This window comes from Orycteropus afer, unplaced genomic scaffold (genome assembly GCF_000298275.1).
Source record: "Orycteropus afer afer isolate SDZICR_OR568_19922 unplaced genomic scaffold, OryAfe1.0 scaffold00109, whole genome shotgun sequence".
Taxonomy (NCBI): domain Eukaryota; kingdom Metazoa; phylum Chordata; class Mammalia; order Tubulidentata; family Orycteropodidae; genus Orycteropus; species Orycteropus afer.
Genome location: NW_006921696.1, coordinates 4,298,708 through 4,317,640, shown reverse-complemented (window position 1 = coordinate 4,317,640; position 18,933 = coordinate 4,298,708). Strand labels below are relative to the sequence as shown.

The following is an 18,933-nucleotide window of genomic DNA, read 5'->3' as shown; positions in this document are numbered from 1 at the left end:
AGGAAATGAGTCTCACTTTATACTCTGCAGATCAGGGTCAGTGTCTTATTCTAGGTTCCCAAACAGGGTTTACTATCTTAAATTTCCTTACCTTCTAAAGGTTCATGCGTTATACAATAGGTGATACACATTTGAGAAATTCTTCAGCTACTTCAAAATTTGAAAAATGTACTTTGTACCTGTCACTTATACCAAGTCGGCTTCTAGGAAGGAGCTGAGGAAGCTAACAATAGAGTCCTATTATGAAAAAAATAGGAGATTAGGAGTGAATTGAAGGCAAGAGAAAGAAAGACAGTTATAACCAGAATGTAAGATAGTGGCTTCCTTTGAACAGAAAGCTTGGTGCCCTGCTTTCTTGACAAAAGGAAACATAATAGACTTTGGTGAAATATTCTGGGCCATCCTTCCACTCAGCAGAGAAGGATATAATTGACTACATGTCAGGATGTTAGTAACTTCCATGCATGTTGATGGATTGAAGTGGTGAATATTAGTCCAAAGCAATCTGTTTTGAGCCAATAATCAAGAAGCAAGATTGTGGGGAACATTTCTTTGCATGGAGACATAGGTATTCTGGTCACTGGCAAACATACGGGTCAGAGAGAAGATTCAGGAATTCACCATGAGATTCTTATTTGTTATTGAATTTAATGGCCTTTGACATCAAACCCTTCCAAGACGTTAACACTAAATGTTATTCTTATCCCTAGTGCTATCAGTGGTTGAAGGAAAGAATTGTAAGTGAAGAAGGGAGAAAGCAGCAAAACAAACTAAAAGACCTTTCCCCAATTGCTGAGCGTCTGGGATGCACACTACCTCAGCTCGCTGTAGGTAAGAAAACCACTGAGGAGGGAGAGAAAATAGCTCTGCTGAAATCACAGAATAAATAGTTTTCAAGGGTTGATCTGGGGGCAGTGATGGTTCAGTGGTAGAATCTCGCCTTCCATTTGGGAGACCTGGGTTTGATTCTAGCTAATGCCCATCATGCACAGTCACCACCCTCTGTCAATGGAAGTTTGTGGGTTGTTATGATGTTAAACAGGTGTCAGCAGAATTTACAGATGAAGATGAACTAAGATAAAAGGCCTGGAAATCTATTTAAGAAACATTAGCCAGTGAAAATTATAGATTACAAGGTGTGATCCCATTGTGCGTGGGGTCACCATGAGTTGGGGGTGACTTGACAGCAGCTAACATCATTGATCCACATCCTTCTCATCCATTGTAGAGGCAGACTGGTCTCTGAAGCATAAACCTGGTTAATATACATCAGGTGAGGTTTTCAGAATTCCCTCAGATTTTCTGTGCACTAAGGTAGTTTTCTTACTTTCATTCCCTCTACTTTACACTACCATCCCTTCTAAACAAGCACATCAGTGAAGCACACCCATCCTCACAGTGCTAGGGGTGAGTGCCCCCTGAACCTCCTGGTTCCATCCATTTCATCTGGCTCATGTTTCCATCCCTTTGAAGCTAAATCAGGGCCGGTGATAGGCTGGACTGTGAAAGAAGCCCAAGGCTACTGCAACATAACAATCCAATCCCACAGGGAAAATTTACCCTCAAACTTCTTGAGAGACCATGATGACATGGTCACGTCTGATGATGTGGAGTCACTGAAAGATCATGGTCCAGTAAATTAGAAACCTCACATACCAGCACCATCCAGAAGAAATACCACAGGAGCCACGTATATACCATTTAATTTTCTAGTGGTCCTCTTTTAAAAAAAGTAAAAAGGAAACAAGTGAATTAATTTTAATAATGTACTTTATTTAACCCAATATATCCAAAATATTAACATTTGACCATAAAATAAATACAAAAATTATTAATAAGCTATTTCGCATTTTTTTTTTTTTCACACAAAGTCTTCAAAATCCAGTATGTATTTTATGCCTACAGCATATCTTGATTTAGGTTAGCCACATCTCCCACATTCAATGGCCACACTTGGCTAGAGGCTACTGTGCTGGACAGTGAAGCATTTAGACCTTCAGTCCACTTGCTGGGGAATATTTGCCAGGTTCTGTGCTAAAGGCTTTACATTGTCTATTTCCTTTAATTCTCAAAGCAACCCTATGAAGATTATAGGGCTATACTATCACTAATACTATTTTACATATGTTAATAAATTTTGTGCTATTATCTCCACTTTACACAGGAATAAACTGAAAACAAAAACAATTGCCATCAAGTCAATTTAGACTCATGGTGACCTTATGTGCGTTAGAGTAGAGCTGTGCTTCAATCTTATGGAAGTAGATTGCCAGGTCATTCTTCCAAGGTGCCTCTGAACAACAAAAAAACAAACTCACTGCCATTGAGTCGAATCTGACTCATAGCAACCTCTCCTTGGATTTCTGAGATGGTATCACTATGGAAGTAGGTTGCCCAACCTTCCTTCCGAGGAGTGGCTGGTGGGTTAGAACAGCCACCTTCTGGTTGGCAGTCAACTGACTTAGGCACAATGCCACCAGAGCTCCTAAGGTGTCTCTGGGTAGACTCAAACCTAAACTTTTTGGTTAGCAGACTAATGTTCTAACTGTTTGCACAACTCAGGGACTCCAAAATGATGTAGCCACTGTGGAAAATAGTTTGGCAGTTCCTAAAAAAGTTAAACATAGAATGTTTAACTTAGAAACCATGTTGTTGTTGTTGTTGTTATTTGCCGTCAAGTTGACCCCGACTCATAGCGACCCCTCCTTGGGTTTCCGAGGCAGTATCACTACGGAAGTAGGATTGAAACCATATGACCCAGCAATTCCATGCATTGTTGTTTTGTTGTTGTTATGTGCTGTTGAGTCGGACCCGACTCATAGTAACCCTCCTTGGGTTTCTGACGCAGTATCACTACAGAAGTAGATTGCCCCATCTTCCTTCAGAGGAGTGGCTGGTGGGTTTGAACTGCCAGTCTTCTGGTTAGCAGTCAAGTGCCTTAGGCACTATGCTACCAGAGCTCCCAATTCCATATATACAAACACACACACACACACACACACCCCCAAGAGTTGAAGAGTTGAAAGCAGGGATCAAACTAATACTTTTATACCAATGTCCATTGCAACTTTACTCACAATAGCCAAAAAGTGGAAACATCCAAGTGTCCATTAATAGATGAATAGATAAACAAAATGTGGTATATCCATACAACACCATATTATTTAGCCATAAAGAGAAATGAAGTTCTGGTAAATGCTACAACATGGATGGACATTGAAAATATTATGCTGAGTGAAATAAATCACTCACAAATGGGCAAATATTTTATGATCCTACTTATATAAAACATGTAGAATGGGAAAATGTATAGAAACAAATTTGTTAGTGGCTACCAGAGAGTGGTGTTGCGGGGTGGGGAAACGAAATGGGATGTTGTTTGTTGTTATGTGCCATCGAGTCGGCCCCGACTCATAGTGACCCCTCCTTAGGTTGCTGAGGCAGTATCACCACAAAAGTAGATTGCCCAACCTTCCTTCCGAGGAGTGGCTGATGGGTTTGAACTGCCAGCCTTCTGGTTAGCACTCAAGTGCCTTAGGCACTATACTACCAGAGCTCCAAAAGAGGCACTGATTTTCTATTTAGGGTGATGAAAAGCATTTGCAAATGAATAGTGGTGGTAGTTGTAGAACACGGTGAATGTAATTAATGTCACTGAGTTAAAAATGGTTAAAATGGCAAATACTTTATATATATTACCACAATAATAATAATAATAATAAATAGGTATAAATCCTAGAAAAAAAATTGCTAAGAAATAAAACATAGCAGGAACTGGCACAGATCAGATCCAAAGACACAATGTGATAAAAACCTAAAGATGATTTTTCTGCAAATAATAGAATAGAATATGTGTTGGATATGACCCCTCTGAGGTTGGAAAGTAGAGAGAGGATAGTGCAGTTTACAGTTCCAGGAAGATGATAATGGGAGGCAGTATTAGAGGCAGAAAACGCCATGTACTCAAGCATATCTGTGTGTATTGCTTTAATCTTTTCTTCCAAAAAAAAAAGAAAGAAAGCAACAAAGAACATATTCAATGTGATTAGCTAACATCTATTACAGCTTTAAGAAGCACAGTAAAAAATATTAACTGTTTCACCACAATTTGATGATTAATTTTAAAAACTGTAAAATGAGTATCATAATACATATCTCAGAGCCTTCTTAAGTAAAGGAAATGAGATGTGTAAAGCAAAGGATAGGTGCTCAGTAACTGTTAGCTCTGATGATGATGTTCTTGCAGAACTAGACACACAGACTTGACACTGTTCACTCCTAGCCATGACATGTGGTCAGAACAATATGCACATACAGAAACACACTTCTGCATAGTCATAAACACGGCTTTAGGTGGTAATGTGAAAGCGAGTACTGAATTTAGTTCTGCATGGGATGAAAGAACATTCTCTTTCTAGGGAGGAAATCTTTACAAGATTTAGACTTTCACTGGACACTAGATATCCATGAAAGATGCTTCTTACAGAGCCTCAGTTAAAATGAAAACATGCTTTTTTTTCTTCTGTCTGTGCCCCCAGATGTCTTTTCTTTCTGTCACTCTGTTTTCCTTTCTGTATAAACTAGTGATTTTGTTTTTAACCACAGAACCCTCAGAACCAAAAGGGAAATTATTTCCAGATATATTGCCTTTGATCTGCTAGAAGGAGGGGTAAAGGGTGGGGTGAGGGGGCTGACCAGAAACAAACTACTTAAACCCAGCTGTATGCCAGCTCCCCAAGTCACACACCTGCACAGGAGCCAGCATTTGCATCTTGCTCATGAACTGGCACTCTGGATGTGCCTGCTGGTGACCCTCTGTGTCCTCACCACTTGGCTAGAGATGCTAATTATCTAGAAAAATCTGTAGGTGGCCAGGTCTGCAGAGTGAGTAGTCATTTCTGGGGAATCGGCTGTTGCTGACATTACGTAGTTTATGGGTGATAATTTGTCCAGGGCCCTGCTTTACCCTCAGAGATCCCACTAGAGTCAAAAAGAGTTCCAAGTGCAATGTAGGAAATAATGCAGGGGGCAGGGAACAGAGCCCTGGATCACTAGGCCTGTTGCCTTTATAGACTATTATTTTGTCCATGTGGAAAAATTTAGTGATCACCATAAAAGGTCCAGATAGCTTAAGAGTATCAATGGACAGTAGGGCCTTGAACAACTAGGGTCGAAGAGGTGATCAGGGACATTCATCAGTCATTCATGTCTATGTTTACTAACAAATATTTAATATGCCCCTACCATGTGAGGGGCAGTGGTGGTTCAATGCTTCAGTGGTGGAATTCTCACTTTTTATGCCTGAAGCCAGCGTTCGGTTCCCAGCCAGGGCATCTCATGAGCAGTCATGGCACATCTGTCAGTGGAGACTATGCTGCTGAACAAGTTTCAGTGGAGCTTTCAGACTGACATGAGGTAGGAGGAAAGGCCTGGAGATCTACTTTCAAAAGCCAGCCAGTGAAAACCCGATGGATCACAATGGCCCAACTCATCATACATGGGGTCGTCATGAGTCAGGGACCAACTCAACGGCAGCTAACAACACCAAGAGATGCCAGACAGTAGGATGGGTGCTAAAGATCCAGCTGCAAATAGGATATAGTTCACAGCCTGGTAGGCCAAGTCAGGAAAATCAGCAGATAATTTTAATTCAATGTTGTAGCAAACATTGAATTTTGTAGCAAACATTGAACATGTGGCAAAAGAAGGGCACAGGGAATTATGAGAGCAAAGAGTGGATAATACCCAAACCAACCTGGGGTTAAGGGAAAATTTTTAGGAGAAGGTAATACCCCTGAGAGCTCTGGTGGCATAGTACCTAAGGCATTTGACTGCTAACCAGAGGCTGGCAGTTCAAACCCACCAGCCACTCCTTGGAAGGAAGGTTGGCCAATCTATTTCCATAGTAATAACACCTCTGAAACCCAAGGAGGGGTCGCTATGAGTTGGATCCAATTTGACAGCAGTGTGTTTGGTTTTGGATTTTTGGTAATAGCCCTAGGGAATCTCTAATGCTAAGTAGATAGTTATGGGGCAAAGGGAACAGCTTGAACAAAGGACTCAAAGGAGAAAAACAGCAGGGGAGGAAAGTCCTCCAAAGAATTCATTGCTTCTGAAGTACAAAGTTCTAGGTAGGGAGTGACAAGACATGAAGGTGGAGAGTGGGTAAGAAGGGAAAATTTACCAGTGTAAGGAATAAGAGCTTCATTTTATAAGACAATTATGTGGACACACTGAGAAATTTTTAGGCAAGGAAGTGACACAATCAGACTTGTGTTTGGGGAGGCTACTGTTGGATTAAGGAGCTCTGGTGGTGTAGTACCTAAGGCATTACAGAAGGTTGGTGCTTCAAACCCCCCAGCCACTGCATGGAAGGAAGACTGAACAATCTACTTCTGTAAAGATTGACTGCCTCGGAAACCCAAAGAGGGTCACTATGAGTTGAAATTGGCTCAATGGCAGTGAGTTTGTTTTTTTCAGTTACTGTTGGATTTGGTATGAAAGCTGGATTTGAGGGGAATAATCCACGCGAGAGGTAAGAAGACCAGTTGTTCAGGAGAGAGATGTTGAGGGTCTGAATGGGGGCAGTGGTGTCAGAGATGGAGAAGAACTAGAGCAGTGATTCTCAAGTGTGGTCCCCATATATGCACCATGGAATGCTATTCAGCAACAATAAGAAATGAAATACTGATAATTATTACTAAAAAGAAATTAAAAAAGAGATATTGCAACATGGGTGAATCTTGAAAACATCATGCTAACTCAAAGAAGCCAGATACAAAAGACTACTTACCGTATGCATGCATTTAGATAATATGTCCAGAGAAAAACAAACTTAGAGATAGAAAGTAGATTAGTGCTTGTCCAAGGTTTGGGGTAGAAATGGAGATTAACTTTAACTAGTCAGAGGGATCTAGGGACGATGGAAATGGTGATGGTTGATTTAGTAAGTTTACTACAAATTATTGTACACTTTAAATGGGTAAATTTTATGGGTAAATTATACCTATATAAAGTTTGTTTTTCAAAAGCATTTGCTTGGAATTAGCATCACCTGGGAGCTTGTTAGAACTGCCAATGATCAGGCCCCACTCCAGACTTTCTGAATCAACGATTGATGTTTTCACAAGTCTCGCAGGCTGATTCTGATGCTCTGCACTAGAGAAATAGTTAGGGGAATAATCAACTAGATTTGGCAATTAAAAAAGAATGTTGAATTAGAAAAGGACAGTCCTTTAGAATAACTCCCAAATTGCTGGTTATGCCACCAAATGAGATTAAAAGAGGGGCAGGTTTAGTAATAAGGAGAAGCTGGGGAGGCCTGTGGAACACCTAGTGGGGATGTCCAGTACGCATGGCATCTATGAAACTCTAAACATCTAGTCCCTGCCAGCTAAGGACTGAGAAGTTCACTGTATTTAACCACAAGACGGCTCCTGGTGACTTTGGCTTCAGGGACACAATAAAAAGGTGACTGGGATATGAGGAGGAGGAGTAAGGACATCTAAACTATCTTTTACAAGTTTAAGAAGGGAAGAAGGTTGGGACAAGATCTAAGTGGGTGTGAAGGGTCAGAGAAAGCTTATTTTGGCATAGAAGAAATTTGAGCATGTTTTCTTAACAGAGAGAAAGAGGATAATAAGAGATTGAAATGCCAGGAGATAGAGGGAAATAATGGATGAAAGGAGTCCAAGAAAAGGCAGGAGGAGATGGACACAGGGCAGAAGTCGAGTCTGGCCTTGGACAGAAACAGCACATGTCATCTTCAGAATCTAGAGGATGGGGATGTAGATACTACTGTAGGTAGAATATTCCACTTGGTGGGTTTAGTTTTCTACATAAAATAGGAGGCAAGGTCGTTTTCTGAGAGTTAGGGAACAGGGGTTGAATAGAGTGTTCAAGGATGGAGGCTGTAAGGTCATTCATTTCAGGACAAGGAGAAGGGAGGTGACCAAAAGCAAGACAAAGGCTTGCCAGTTTGTGCTCAGAGCCTTGGTGGATGGACACATGAATGCAGAGAGGCACCAGACCACAGGCTGGCATGATTCTCCCAGCACATTCAACTGCCTTCATTAGGAAACAGAAAACACAGATGCACTATGGATGGGGAGTTGCTAGAGAAGCTGAAGAAGGAGAAAAATGAGGGTGTTGAGGGTTGGTGAGATAATCAAGCATCAGATGGATCCCGGGTTAAGGACTGACACGTGGATGGAAACGAAGGAACCAAACACCCAGATCTACAAGGGCTCCCATTACAGATAAGAAAGAAGTGAGCACGTGAATAAAACAGAGTCAGAAGATTGTGGCCCAGGTGGAAACTGGAATTAAGATGTCTGCTAGAGAGCAGAGTTAGGTGTTTTCAGGAACGAGAATGTGTTCCTGGGTGGGTAGCTGGGAAGGATGCCCCAGTCTTGGGAACAAGGATTAAGCCCACAGTTCAAATGCAGAGTCTATCAAAGCCTCTACACAGCAAGGGGTGCTGCTGAGGTTTTTAATCCTAGGGTACACTCTCTCTCGATTGCACCCCTAAAAAGTTAAATTCTGGCTGTTAACAATCATAGATAGCCATAGCTGGTGTTTATAGCTAATCAATAATCAGAAGGGCTTTGACATCCTGACCAGTGTTCGTTCTGTCTTCCCAGCGTGGTGCCTGAGAAACGAGGGTGTGAGTTCTGTGCTCCTGGGATCATCTACTCCTGAGCAACTCATTGAAAACCTCGGTGCCATTCAGGCAAGTACTACAGCCCTTCCCAACAAACCCCAGGGACTTTCTTGTCTGCTAATGCCTGGTGCTTTGGAAGAAGTCTCCAGGCAATATCCTGCCTCTCCTAACCTTTGTCCTTCAGTGTGTCACTGCCTCCAAGCTGAGGCTTCATACAAAGCCTCAAATATGAGGAACAGACTACTATGGGGGGTTGGAGGGGCAGGCTGGAGAAGAAGAGGGTCAAAGGCATAAGAAGCAACCAAAGAACTTTTACAGTACATGAATTCAGGAATTCAGGGACATCCCCTGCTTATTAAAAGGCAATGTTACCAAAGCTCATTTCTCAAGACAGTTTGTTTCTGTAGGCCCCAAGCAATGTTACCCCTAGAAATTGTGTTCAGTGACCTGATCATAAAAGCCTGCTTAATTATCTGCTTGAAATGCAATAGCCATAGGACAGTATACATTTACTATTTGTTTATTCTTTGCACAAGTATTTATTGCCAGCTTATAAGTTGGCAAGAAGTCCCCAGGTGATGGAAACAAGGGAGTTCTGGTGCTTAAGGTATTTGACTGCTAATCATAAAGTTGGTGGTTCAAACCCACTAGCCACTCCTTGAAAGGAAGACTGGGCAATCTACTTCCATAGAGATACTGCCTCAGAAACCCAAGAAGAAGTCACTATGAGTTGGACCGACTCAATGGCAGTGAGTTTGGTTTGGTTTCTGATATTAACAGAAAGGTTAAAGGTTTGAGTTCATCAGAGGCACCTCAGAAGAAAGGCCTGGCAATCTACTTCTGAAAAGTCAGCCACTGGAAACCCTATGGAGCACAGTTCTACTCTGACACACAAGGTTGCCATCAGTTACAATCAACAATACACGAACTTCCTCCTCTCTGCTCTTAAAGCACCCTGTGTCCTCTTCTCTGTCACTAAACCAAAAACCCAACTCACTGCCATCGAGTCAATTCTGACTCATAGTGACCCCCTTTGGGTTTCCAAGGCAGTAAATCTTTAAAGATGATTTTCCAGTATTACGAGGAGTGGCTGGTGGGTCTAAACCACCAACTTTCTGGTTAGCAGTCAGATGCCTTAGGCACTACGCCACCAGAGCTCCTTTCTCCATCACAGCACTATGATAATTTAGTATAATTATCTCTTTCCCTACTAACTAGACTGTAAGGTCCCTGAGGTCAGACTGCTGTGTGTTTCTCTCTTGCTTCTCCACTGATTTTCTAGTTTCTAGCATACTGTGTAAGAGCTCTGGTGGCATATGACCTCTGGTGGTGCAGTGGTTAAAGCATTCTGCTGCTAACCAAAAGTTCGGTTGTTTGAACCCACTAGCCACTCCTAGGGAAAAGAAGAGGCAGTCTGCTTCCAAAGATTTACAGCCTTGGAAACACCATGGGGCAATTCTATCTGTCCTATAGGGTTACTATCAGTTGGAATCCACTTGATGGCACTGGGTAGCATACTATATAGCCATATATAGAGAAGTATTTGTTGAATGAATGAATATTTGTCATGCTTTAAGAGAAAAGGTTCAAAGTCTCTTTAGGACTTTCAAAATCATGTCTCCCTAGCAGCAAGGTCAGAAGCGCTCATCTACATGTCTTCCCCTGCAATTACTGCCAGAGGTTCAGGGCATGGGACGAGTGCTGCAGCAGTAGTCAGGAGGAGCCTGTACTGGCCAGAAGGAGGGAAGTGAGAGAGAGATGTTCCTAGAAGTTCTAGCTAAGAAGATGGGTGGGAATTGTCTGTTGTTATCACCCCCTGCCCCAAAGGTCATCTCAGTCCTGGCCTTTCCCACTCTCATCCCTACTGAGGGCTCCAGCATAAGCATGCCCACTACTCTTGCCACAATCATCCCTCCAGAAAGAGTCAGGGTTCTTGTTTTCCTCTAGCTTACTGGGAAGCAGAGCTGTCTCATAGCTTCTTCCTGTGCTCTTGCCCCTGAAACCAGCACCAACACCAGCCCTGTTACCTCTCCCCAAAGGAAATAGATGAGGGGGAGAGGGGAAATTGATGAAATGTAAAATGTTTAAATATCTTTTTTAAAAAATAGTCCAGAGTATTCTGGGGATAAATGGGGCAGACCTCCTTCCCCACCACCCAGTCTTATGTTGGGCAGCAGTGGAATCCCCACTGGTTTCCTGCTTCTAATCCTGCCCAGCATCACTCTCCCTCCTGGACTCGGCTGGATTCCTTGTCCTGCATGGAGAATGCTCCCTCTTATGAATGCCTTCCCTACATTCATTCTCTTATTTTCACTTATGCTCTGGGGAAAGGCAAAGGATATACAATGATGATGAACAGACAGGGGAATGGTGTGTACACACAGAACTGAAATTCAATCCTATGATTTCAATTCTACCAATATACCTGGCATCATACTAGGCAGTGGGAGTACTGAGATGAGTTAGAACAGGACTCTGCCCTCACAGAGCTCATGGGCTACCTGAGAAAGAGTGGATTAAGAAATCTATCCATTAATTCACTGAGCAGATCTTTTCTGAGAGCCTACTATGTGTTAGGTACTGGGGATACCACAGGAAACAAGATACTGTCCAATTGTTCCTCAAGGAACTTACATCCTAGGGAGACATAATAAATGAGCTTATAAAAGAAATTCAGAGTGTGAAAAGTATGCATTAAATGAACACCAGTTGAATAGCTGCCATCAAGTTGATTCCGACTGTGGCAACCCCATGTGTGTCAGACAGAGCTTCAAAGTGGTTTGTTCTGGCGCAACCTCCTACTGAGAATGTGCATTTCCAGCCCAGATATACCAAATCAGAATCTACAGTTTAACAAGATCCTCAGGTGATTCTTAGAAGAAGGATGAACTGAATGAACTGGTTTGAACCCACCCAGCAGGGAGAAAAAAAATTATTTCTATAATGATTACAGCCTAGAAAACCCTATGGAGCAGTTCTACTCTATCACGTGGGATTACTATTGACTCAAAGGCACCCAAAAATAATAACTAAAGGTTGAAGGTTTGAGTTCACCCAGAGGTGCCTCAGAAGAAAGGCCTGGAGATCTACTTCCAAAGCAGCAGCCATTGAAAACCCTACAGAGCACAGTCCTACTCTGGCACATAGGGCTCATTCAGGGTAATCACTTCCATCCCAGGGGGAATATATATTGACTGAGGATGGTATAAAGAATTAACTCCTGGGCTGAGCTTTAAAAGCTGTGGGAATATACTAGGTAGCCTTCAAGAAGATGAAAAGAGATCTATTTTGGAGAAAACTGAGCTAGTCATCTTCATCTTCCTAAAGCATTCCTCCCTCACAAAGGCTCTGGTTGGTCCCAAGATGGACTTTCATGCTCAAAGGAAAGAGAAAAGGGATGTTATCCAAACACCCAGGCTACTGTCATAGGAGCTTACCATCCCCTCCTCTTTTTATCCTCCTACCTCCGCACAGCCTAGTACTGAAGACTCTGCCCTAGGCAAGCTGTGAATGGGACCCCTGATGTGGTGATGTGGACTTGTGGGGGTGGAATTGGCTGCAACCAATTGGTGGAATTGGTGGGGATGGAAAGCATGGGATGCCAACAGTTGTAAGGAAAGGAAACTAACAGTGAGCTCCAGAAAGCAGCTGCTCCAAGGGTGGAATGTGCCAAGGGCTTGCATAATTGAAAGGGATGTTTATAAATCAAAGTGTCAATAGGAGAGAGAGCCTGAAGAAGAGAAACCACCACTCTAGGCAGCCCACCTGCACTGCTACCTATGTTCCCTAAAACAAATCCACTGCCATTGAGTTGATTCCAACTCAGAGACCTTATAAGACAGAGTCAAACTGCCCCCATAGGGCTTCCAAGGCTATAAATCTTTATGGAAGCAGACTGCTTCATCTTTTCCCACAGAGCAACTAGTGGGTTGGAGCCATCAACCTTTTGATTAGCAGCTGAATGCTTTAACCACTGCACCACCAGAGCTCATTCTATTCTCCTCGCTTCCACCTAAAAGAACAGAATTGCCTCTCTTCTCCTCCTCTCCCTCGCACTAGCTTTCTCTTTTCTTTAAAATAATAGTTGTGTTTTCGGTGAAGGTTTACAGTTTAGGTTCCCATTCAACAATTTCTACACAAGTTGTTCAGTGACACTGGTCACCTTCTTCACAACATGTGACTGACCATTCCCATTATTCCCATTCTGATTATTCCATTTCCATAATCTGGTTTCCCTGCCACTCTTATTCTCATCTTTATTTATTTTCAGCCTAACACTCTTGAGGCTTCCAATCACTTAACCTGAGAAGCCCAGGATCCTCAACAGAGTAGTCAGGCCCTTCACATCCTGGGCCCAACCTTCCCAGGCTCATGTCCCCCATCATTCCTTTCCCACCATCTTCATCCCTAGCCACCATGAACCATGTGGTTCTTCTCTGCCTGAAGTGTCTACTTCCTCAGCCTAGTAAAATCCTAAGGCGCAGATGAACAGTGAGCCAATCCTGTGAGCACTTCCCCAGTAGTCCACCAGCCCCAGCAAAGCTTGCCAGCCCTCCCCGAGTCCAATTATTCCAGTAACCATAACACAAATGTTGCAAACTACTAGCCTGTGGAATGTTTGCTTGATCTAATGAAGAAATTGGGCCATTTCTTATAAAACTATGGGTTTATGTTGTTGTTGTTGTTTGCCGTCAAGTCGGACCCGACTCATAGCGACCCTTCCTTGGGTTTCCGAGGCAGTATCACTACGGAAGTAGATTGCCCCATCTTCCTTCCGAGGAGTGGCTGGTGGGTTTGAACCACCAGCCTTCTGGTTAGCAGTCAAGTGCCTTAGGCACTATGTTACCAGAGCCCCTATGGGTTTATAGTTATTCTTTAAAATTTAAGTCTTGCAGTATTGGGGCTGTAATGGCCACAGGCTAACAACTGGTTGGAGTTTATTAGCAGCTACCACCTTTAAACAAAGCACCTCTTGTCTGCCAGTCTCCACCCATCCATCTCACTCCTCTACATTATTGGCCTGACCCTGGAATTCATTTGCGTGTGCATGTCCTGCACTCACATTGTCCCAGAATCAAAGTACATAGAACTTCACCATTTGACTGATGAAAATTAGTTTGCGGTTGCTGTAACTTGCATTTCTTTGAGAAAAGCTGAGCACCTTTTCAGGTGTTTACTGGCTGTATTCTTTTTTTAAATACAAGAACTTTTTGTTCATGTCCTTGATTCAACTTTCTACTAGGTTGATAGGAATTTTCTTGTTGTTTTTTAAGAGATCTTTCTATAATGAGAAAATCAGTCCACTGTCATGTATGTTGGAAGTATTTTTCAGTTTTCTATTTAGTGTTTGTCTTCTATGGTTCCTGAATTTTGTGTCTGTCGTAGAGGACTCTCCCAGTCCAGGATATGTAGATAGGAATTATTCATGTTTTATTCAAGTACTTTTATAGTCTCACTTTTTATGTTTAAATATCTCTGATCTGAAATTTCTTTCTGTGTAATGAATAACTTTTGTTCCTCACACAGCTAACCTAGCTATATTTTAGACACAAAACTTCTAAGTATCACTTGTAGAACTGGGTCTAGAAATTGGGTCACTAACTGTTTTCACCCTCTGAGACTTCAGAGCTGGTGGGAAATCATAGTCCCTCTGCAGTGCTGAGTAGGAAAATGTTACCCAGATCCAGAGGTTTCCCAGACTAAGCAACTCTAATCTTCTGCCAAGCCCTAAGGCTTCTGAAGATAGCACTTGAGTGGAGTCGAGGTCACCTTGGCCAACATGTTTGCAGGGTAGGGTGAGGCTGAAACCTCAGAACTGGTTGTCATAATTGTATTTCACAACAGCCTCCACACAGCATCAACTATTCCAGCAAGAAAGTCTGCCTTTGTCCCTTGTCTTGTGTAATGTTGTGCCCTTGGCCCACTTCTTACAATCAATACTAGCCCTGGATGATCTCATCCTTCCCAAAGCTTCAATTAGTATGTCTGTGCAAATGACTCAGATCTTCAACTCCAGCCCCCATGCTCCAAAGCTCTACAGCTGCATCTCCAGCTGCCTGGAAATCAGCATGGATATCCCACAGGTACCTTACACTCACACATCCTACTCCAAAGTTCTTTCATAGTCCCCAGATTACTTCTCATTTGGCCTGCAAGCCCAATAACCTACATCAACATCCTTCTAGTCTTTCAGTTTTGAAACCACCAGCAGCCTACAAAATGTCTCTCCGATCCATTCTTCTTTCCCTTCCCACCACCACTATTGTAGTTAAGACCCTTATTGTCTCTGGCTTGCAATGCAATAAAATTCTAACATCTTTGTTCTCTTTCAACCTCCTCCAACTCATCCTTCATGCTACCTCCAGGTGTCTGATGGAGTTCCACCTCAGAAGTCCTCTCACTGCCTACAAAAATAAACTCACAACTCCATAAAATGGCATTAAGGGCCTTCCACACTCTGCCCCAATTTCCCTTTCTCTTATCCCTACCGTCTCCACACCATCATTCACTCTGTACTTTTATCACTTCATTCCACTGACTTTCCACCTTCCAGTGCTATCCCATCTACCTGGAATTCATGTTAAACCCTTAGCCCACCTTTCAGCAGGGTTCTGACCACCTGTCAGAATGAATCTCTCCTTAACCTCTAGATACTTGCTATCCAGTGCAGTAGCCACTAGCCACATGTGTCTATTGAGTATTTCAAGGGGGTGAGCCTAAACTGAGATAAGCTGTAAATATAATTGTACAGTGAATATATATTTGGATATATTATCTATTTGGATAATTTTCTATATTGACTGCTTGTGAAATATTTTGGATATACTGGATTTGATAAAATGTATTTAAAGTTAATTTCACATATTTTAATATGCTTACTAGAAAACGTAAAATCACGTATGTGGCTGATATTGTATGTTTATTGAATGTCAGCACTCTAGATAGTCTATATTTCTATGGCCTTCATTCCTCATGCCTTCATTTATTCATTCAGTAATTAATAAGAACTTATCATGGGCCAACCACTCTTCCAGGCACTGGGTTACAGTGGTAAACAGATCAAGATACCTAACCTCAAGGATCTTACACAGTCTGGTGGGGAGTTTACAGTCCAGTTTATGGTTTATAAACATATCCAAATCCAGATAATCCTGCTTCATATTAACCACAAAAAACAAATGCTAAACAGTACTAATGACATTCTTTGTACTTCTTCTGCTCTCAGGTTCTCCCAAAGATGACATCACATGTGGTAAATGAGATTGATAACATTTTGCGCAACAAGCCCTACAGCAAGAAGGACTATAGATCCTAAGGCAATGCATGACCCCAAGAGCTGCATGGGTATAATAGCAGTCTGCACTGGTACGGGGTTGGTGTTACTAGCCAGTCTTTTGAATCACTTAGCAGCCTGCTGCTCAATCTCTAGTGTCCCCGGATTCTCTGAGGTGTCTGCTGTCACTACCACTGTGCACCTGAATAAGAGCACATCTGAAAACTCACAACAAGAAAATCCATTCTATTTTCTTATCTTGGACTGGAGTCACCTATCTTTGCATTGCTCTGTACACCTCATGCTTATATGCAATGGGAAGCATATGGGGAGAAAGATACGTTACTTCCAAGCATCTGGTAACTTAAAGGCGGCTGTACAGATATATTTTTTCAAATGAACAGAAGCCACAGATGCAATGTGGAGGTATAATAAACAAAAACAGAAGCAGAGTCAGAGAGCTTAGCTCAGAAGTCTTTGCTTGGGAGAGTAAGCAGAAACAAGTTTTTCTATTTTCACATTCATGTTAAGAGTAGTTTTGTTTCACTCGTCACTCAACAATACTAAAATTTCTAGGTATTTCATCAATTTTTCAATATTCACTGCTGATTAGCCCCAAGAATAGCAATTTATCCAAGGTGTCGAATGAAGGAATCCTGGTGTCTATAAGAGCCTAACGATACTACCATGTTACATGGAGGCACTGTAAAAGGATGACTACCCCAAACTTTTAACTAGAGAGACTATGGTTAATTTATGGAAGGGTTACACTGCTATGGAAACTTAGCTGTTAATAAAATGGAAAGTAATGTATGTGTAATGAAGTGTTCATTTTTCACTATATTAAAACTTGCTTTATAGTTTTGACGGCTTGTAGGCACAGCTCCTGCAAGTTTAAATATTTGAGCTTTAAAAGTATACACACGTTCAGTTTTGTAAGTAAACATGTAAAATATCCACAAAGTAAATGTTCGTTTTTTAAAATTAGCACTGGGATTTTACAGTATGAGGCTTGACATTTTTGAGGAGTTAACATGAAAGTGAATCACAAGCTTTGTGAAAAACACTATGTTCCTCCTCAGCATAGGCTGGGTGAATTAACTTATCCAATGAAAAGTAAACTTTAAATAACCTCCTGATTCTATAATCACATTCTATGTACTAAACTATATGCATGAGAGATCTTTGCATGGATTGAAGAGGTTTAGCCTTGTTGCACTCAGAATCTGAGGTCTACCCATCTAGCCCTGCCACTACTGGCTTACCTACCCTTCTGAATATTCTACTTGAGACATGTTAGAATGTACTAAATGTTCCTACCTGTAAGGGAGAAAGCATACTTTTAATTTTGGTCCTGTAAATTCTATTTAGAAAATGAGGATGCGTAATCTTAATATAATTATTTGGCCAGCAAGCCCATCCAATAGAAATCACTTGGAGATACAAAACTTACTACAGCTGAAATGCTTTTTTTCTGCCATCATTTCCAGAAATGTATTTCATGGTTAAGTTTTAAATCTTAAAATATTAGTGTGACATCAACAAATTTGTTTTTTATTATCTCTACCTGTATTCTAATAGGGAAACCATTTGTTTCATTTTGGGTTTTTTTGCCCAAATATCAGATTAATGATAGAAAAGGATAATTTTTCAGTTGTTCAATGTATATTCAATCAGTGAAGTATGTATATATGAACGAGCTGAGGTGCTGTCTATCTGGAACTGCAATCTTACCTATTGATTTGCTTGGAGTAATAAAAGCATTTTGTGCATTTAATCTCACAACCAGGGTTTTCATCTGAACTTTCATTATAAGGCATAAAACATGTATATATTACCATAAAATAAGTAGGAAGAATCACTGAAATAAAAATTATGTTGGAAGATGAGCTGCACTGAATGATACCCAACAGAAATTGTGGTGATCAAAACACTGTGATGAAAAAGCACTATCCAACTTTTTTTTCCCTCTTATTAATGGAGAAAATGATTAGCTACTGAAGGTTTAATTTCTGGGTTTTAGAAATACTTGCATTAAAGGTTCTCCAGCCTACTTAGAGGAACCTACAAATCGAAACCAAATACAAACTTTATTGCTTAGCAGTGGCAACAGCCATTTTTTTAATATATAAATCATCTGCGTAGTAAAGATAACTAGGTAAGATACGCATTTTCACAATTAAAGCCTTCAGTTAAATTTCCACACACTCTCATCTTTTCTGAAAAGCAGAGAATACATCATTCTGAAGGGGTAGCCTGGCAGTTGTTGTTGTTGTTGTTAAGTGCCATCGAGTCATCTCTGACTCATAGCGACCCTGTGCACAGCAGAATGAAACACTGCCCAGTCCTGAGCCAGCTCCACGATTCTTGCTACACTTGAGCCCATCACCACCGCCTCCGCCACCGTGTCACTCCACCTCCTTGAGGGCAATCCCCTCTTTCATTGTCCCTCTACCTTACCAAGCATGATATCTGCGGTGTAGTAAATTACTTAGTGTGGCTTTTCTAGCCATAAGTCTTTGTAAACTCCAAGGTGGGATTTGCTATGAGCTACTGAGGAGCTCCTGATTGCTGAAGGTGTCCACCTGGAGTATTTCTGTTGGGCGTGGCACAAAACAATGTTCTGGGAGGTACCCACTTCTCTCAGGTGCTTAGAGTTCTGATGCTATGATTGGCTAGTTTGACCACCCTGCCGGGCTCAAAAGGAGGCCTCCTAGAGGCAGAACTCGCTCTGACTGCTGGTTGAGGAAGACATGCTGCCAAAAGAGACATGTGCTGCTGGAAGAGACATGCGCTGCTGGGAAAGAGACTCAAGCAACACCCATTGCTGAGTGAGACACCGAGGGACCAGCACTGCTGGAAAGAGACTGTGAGAGACTGTTGGCTGAGGGACGGTGGGCTGGGAGAGAGACTGAGCATTTTTCCTGAACCTGAATTGTAGCCTGTGGTGCTTCCCTAATAAACCCCATAATCTGTGAGCTCTGTGTGGCCACTGCAG

General features: G+C 41.8%; 1 protein-coding gene across 1 annotated transcript in view; it reads left to right on the top strand.

Moving 5' to 3' along the window:
* Positions 1-15,977, top strand: part of KCNAB1 (potassium voltage-gated channel subfamily A regulatory beta subunit 1) — a 593,583-nt gene extending 577,606 nt beyond the window's left edge. Inside the window, exons 12-14 of the mRNA XM_007943554.2 lie at positions 711-831; positions 8,643-8,731; positions 15,888-15,977. Coding sequence (XP_007941745.1) covers positions 711-831; positions 8,643-8,731; positions 15,888-15,977 — 300 coding nt within the window. The remainder of the gene's footprint in view (positions 1-710; positions 832-8,642; positions 8,732-15,887) is intronic.
* The last annotated feature ends 2,956 nt before the right edge of the window (positions 15,978-18,933 follow it).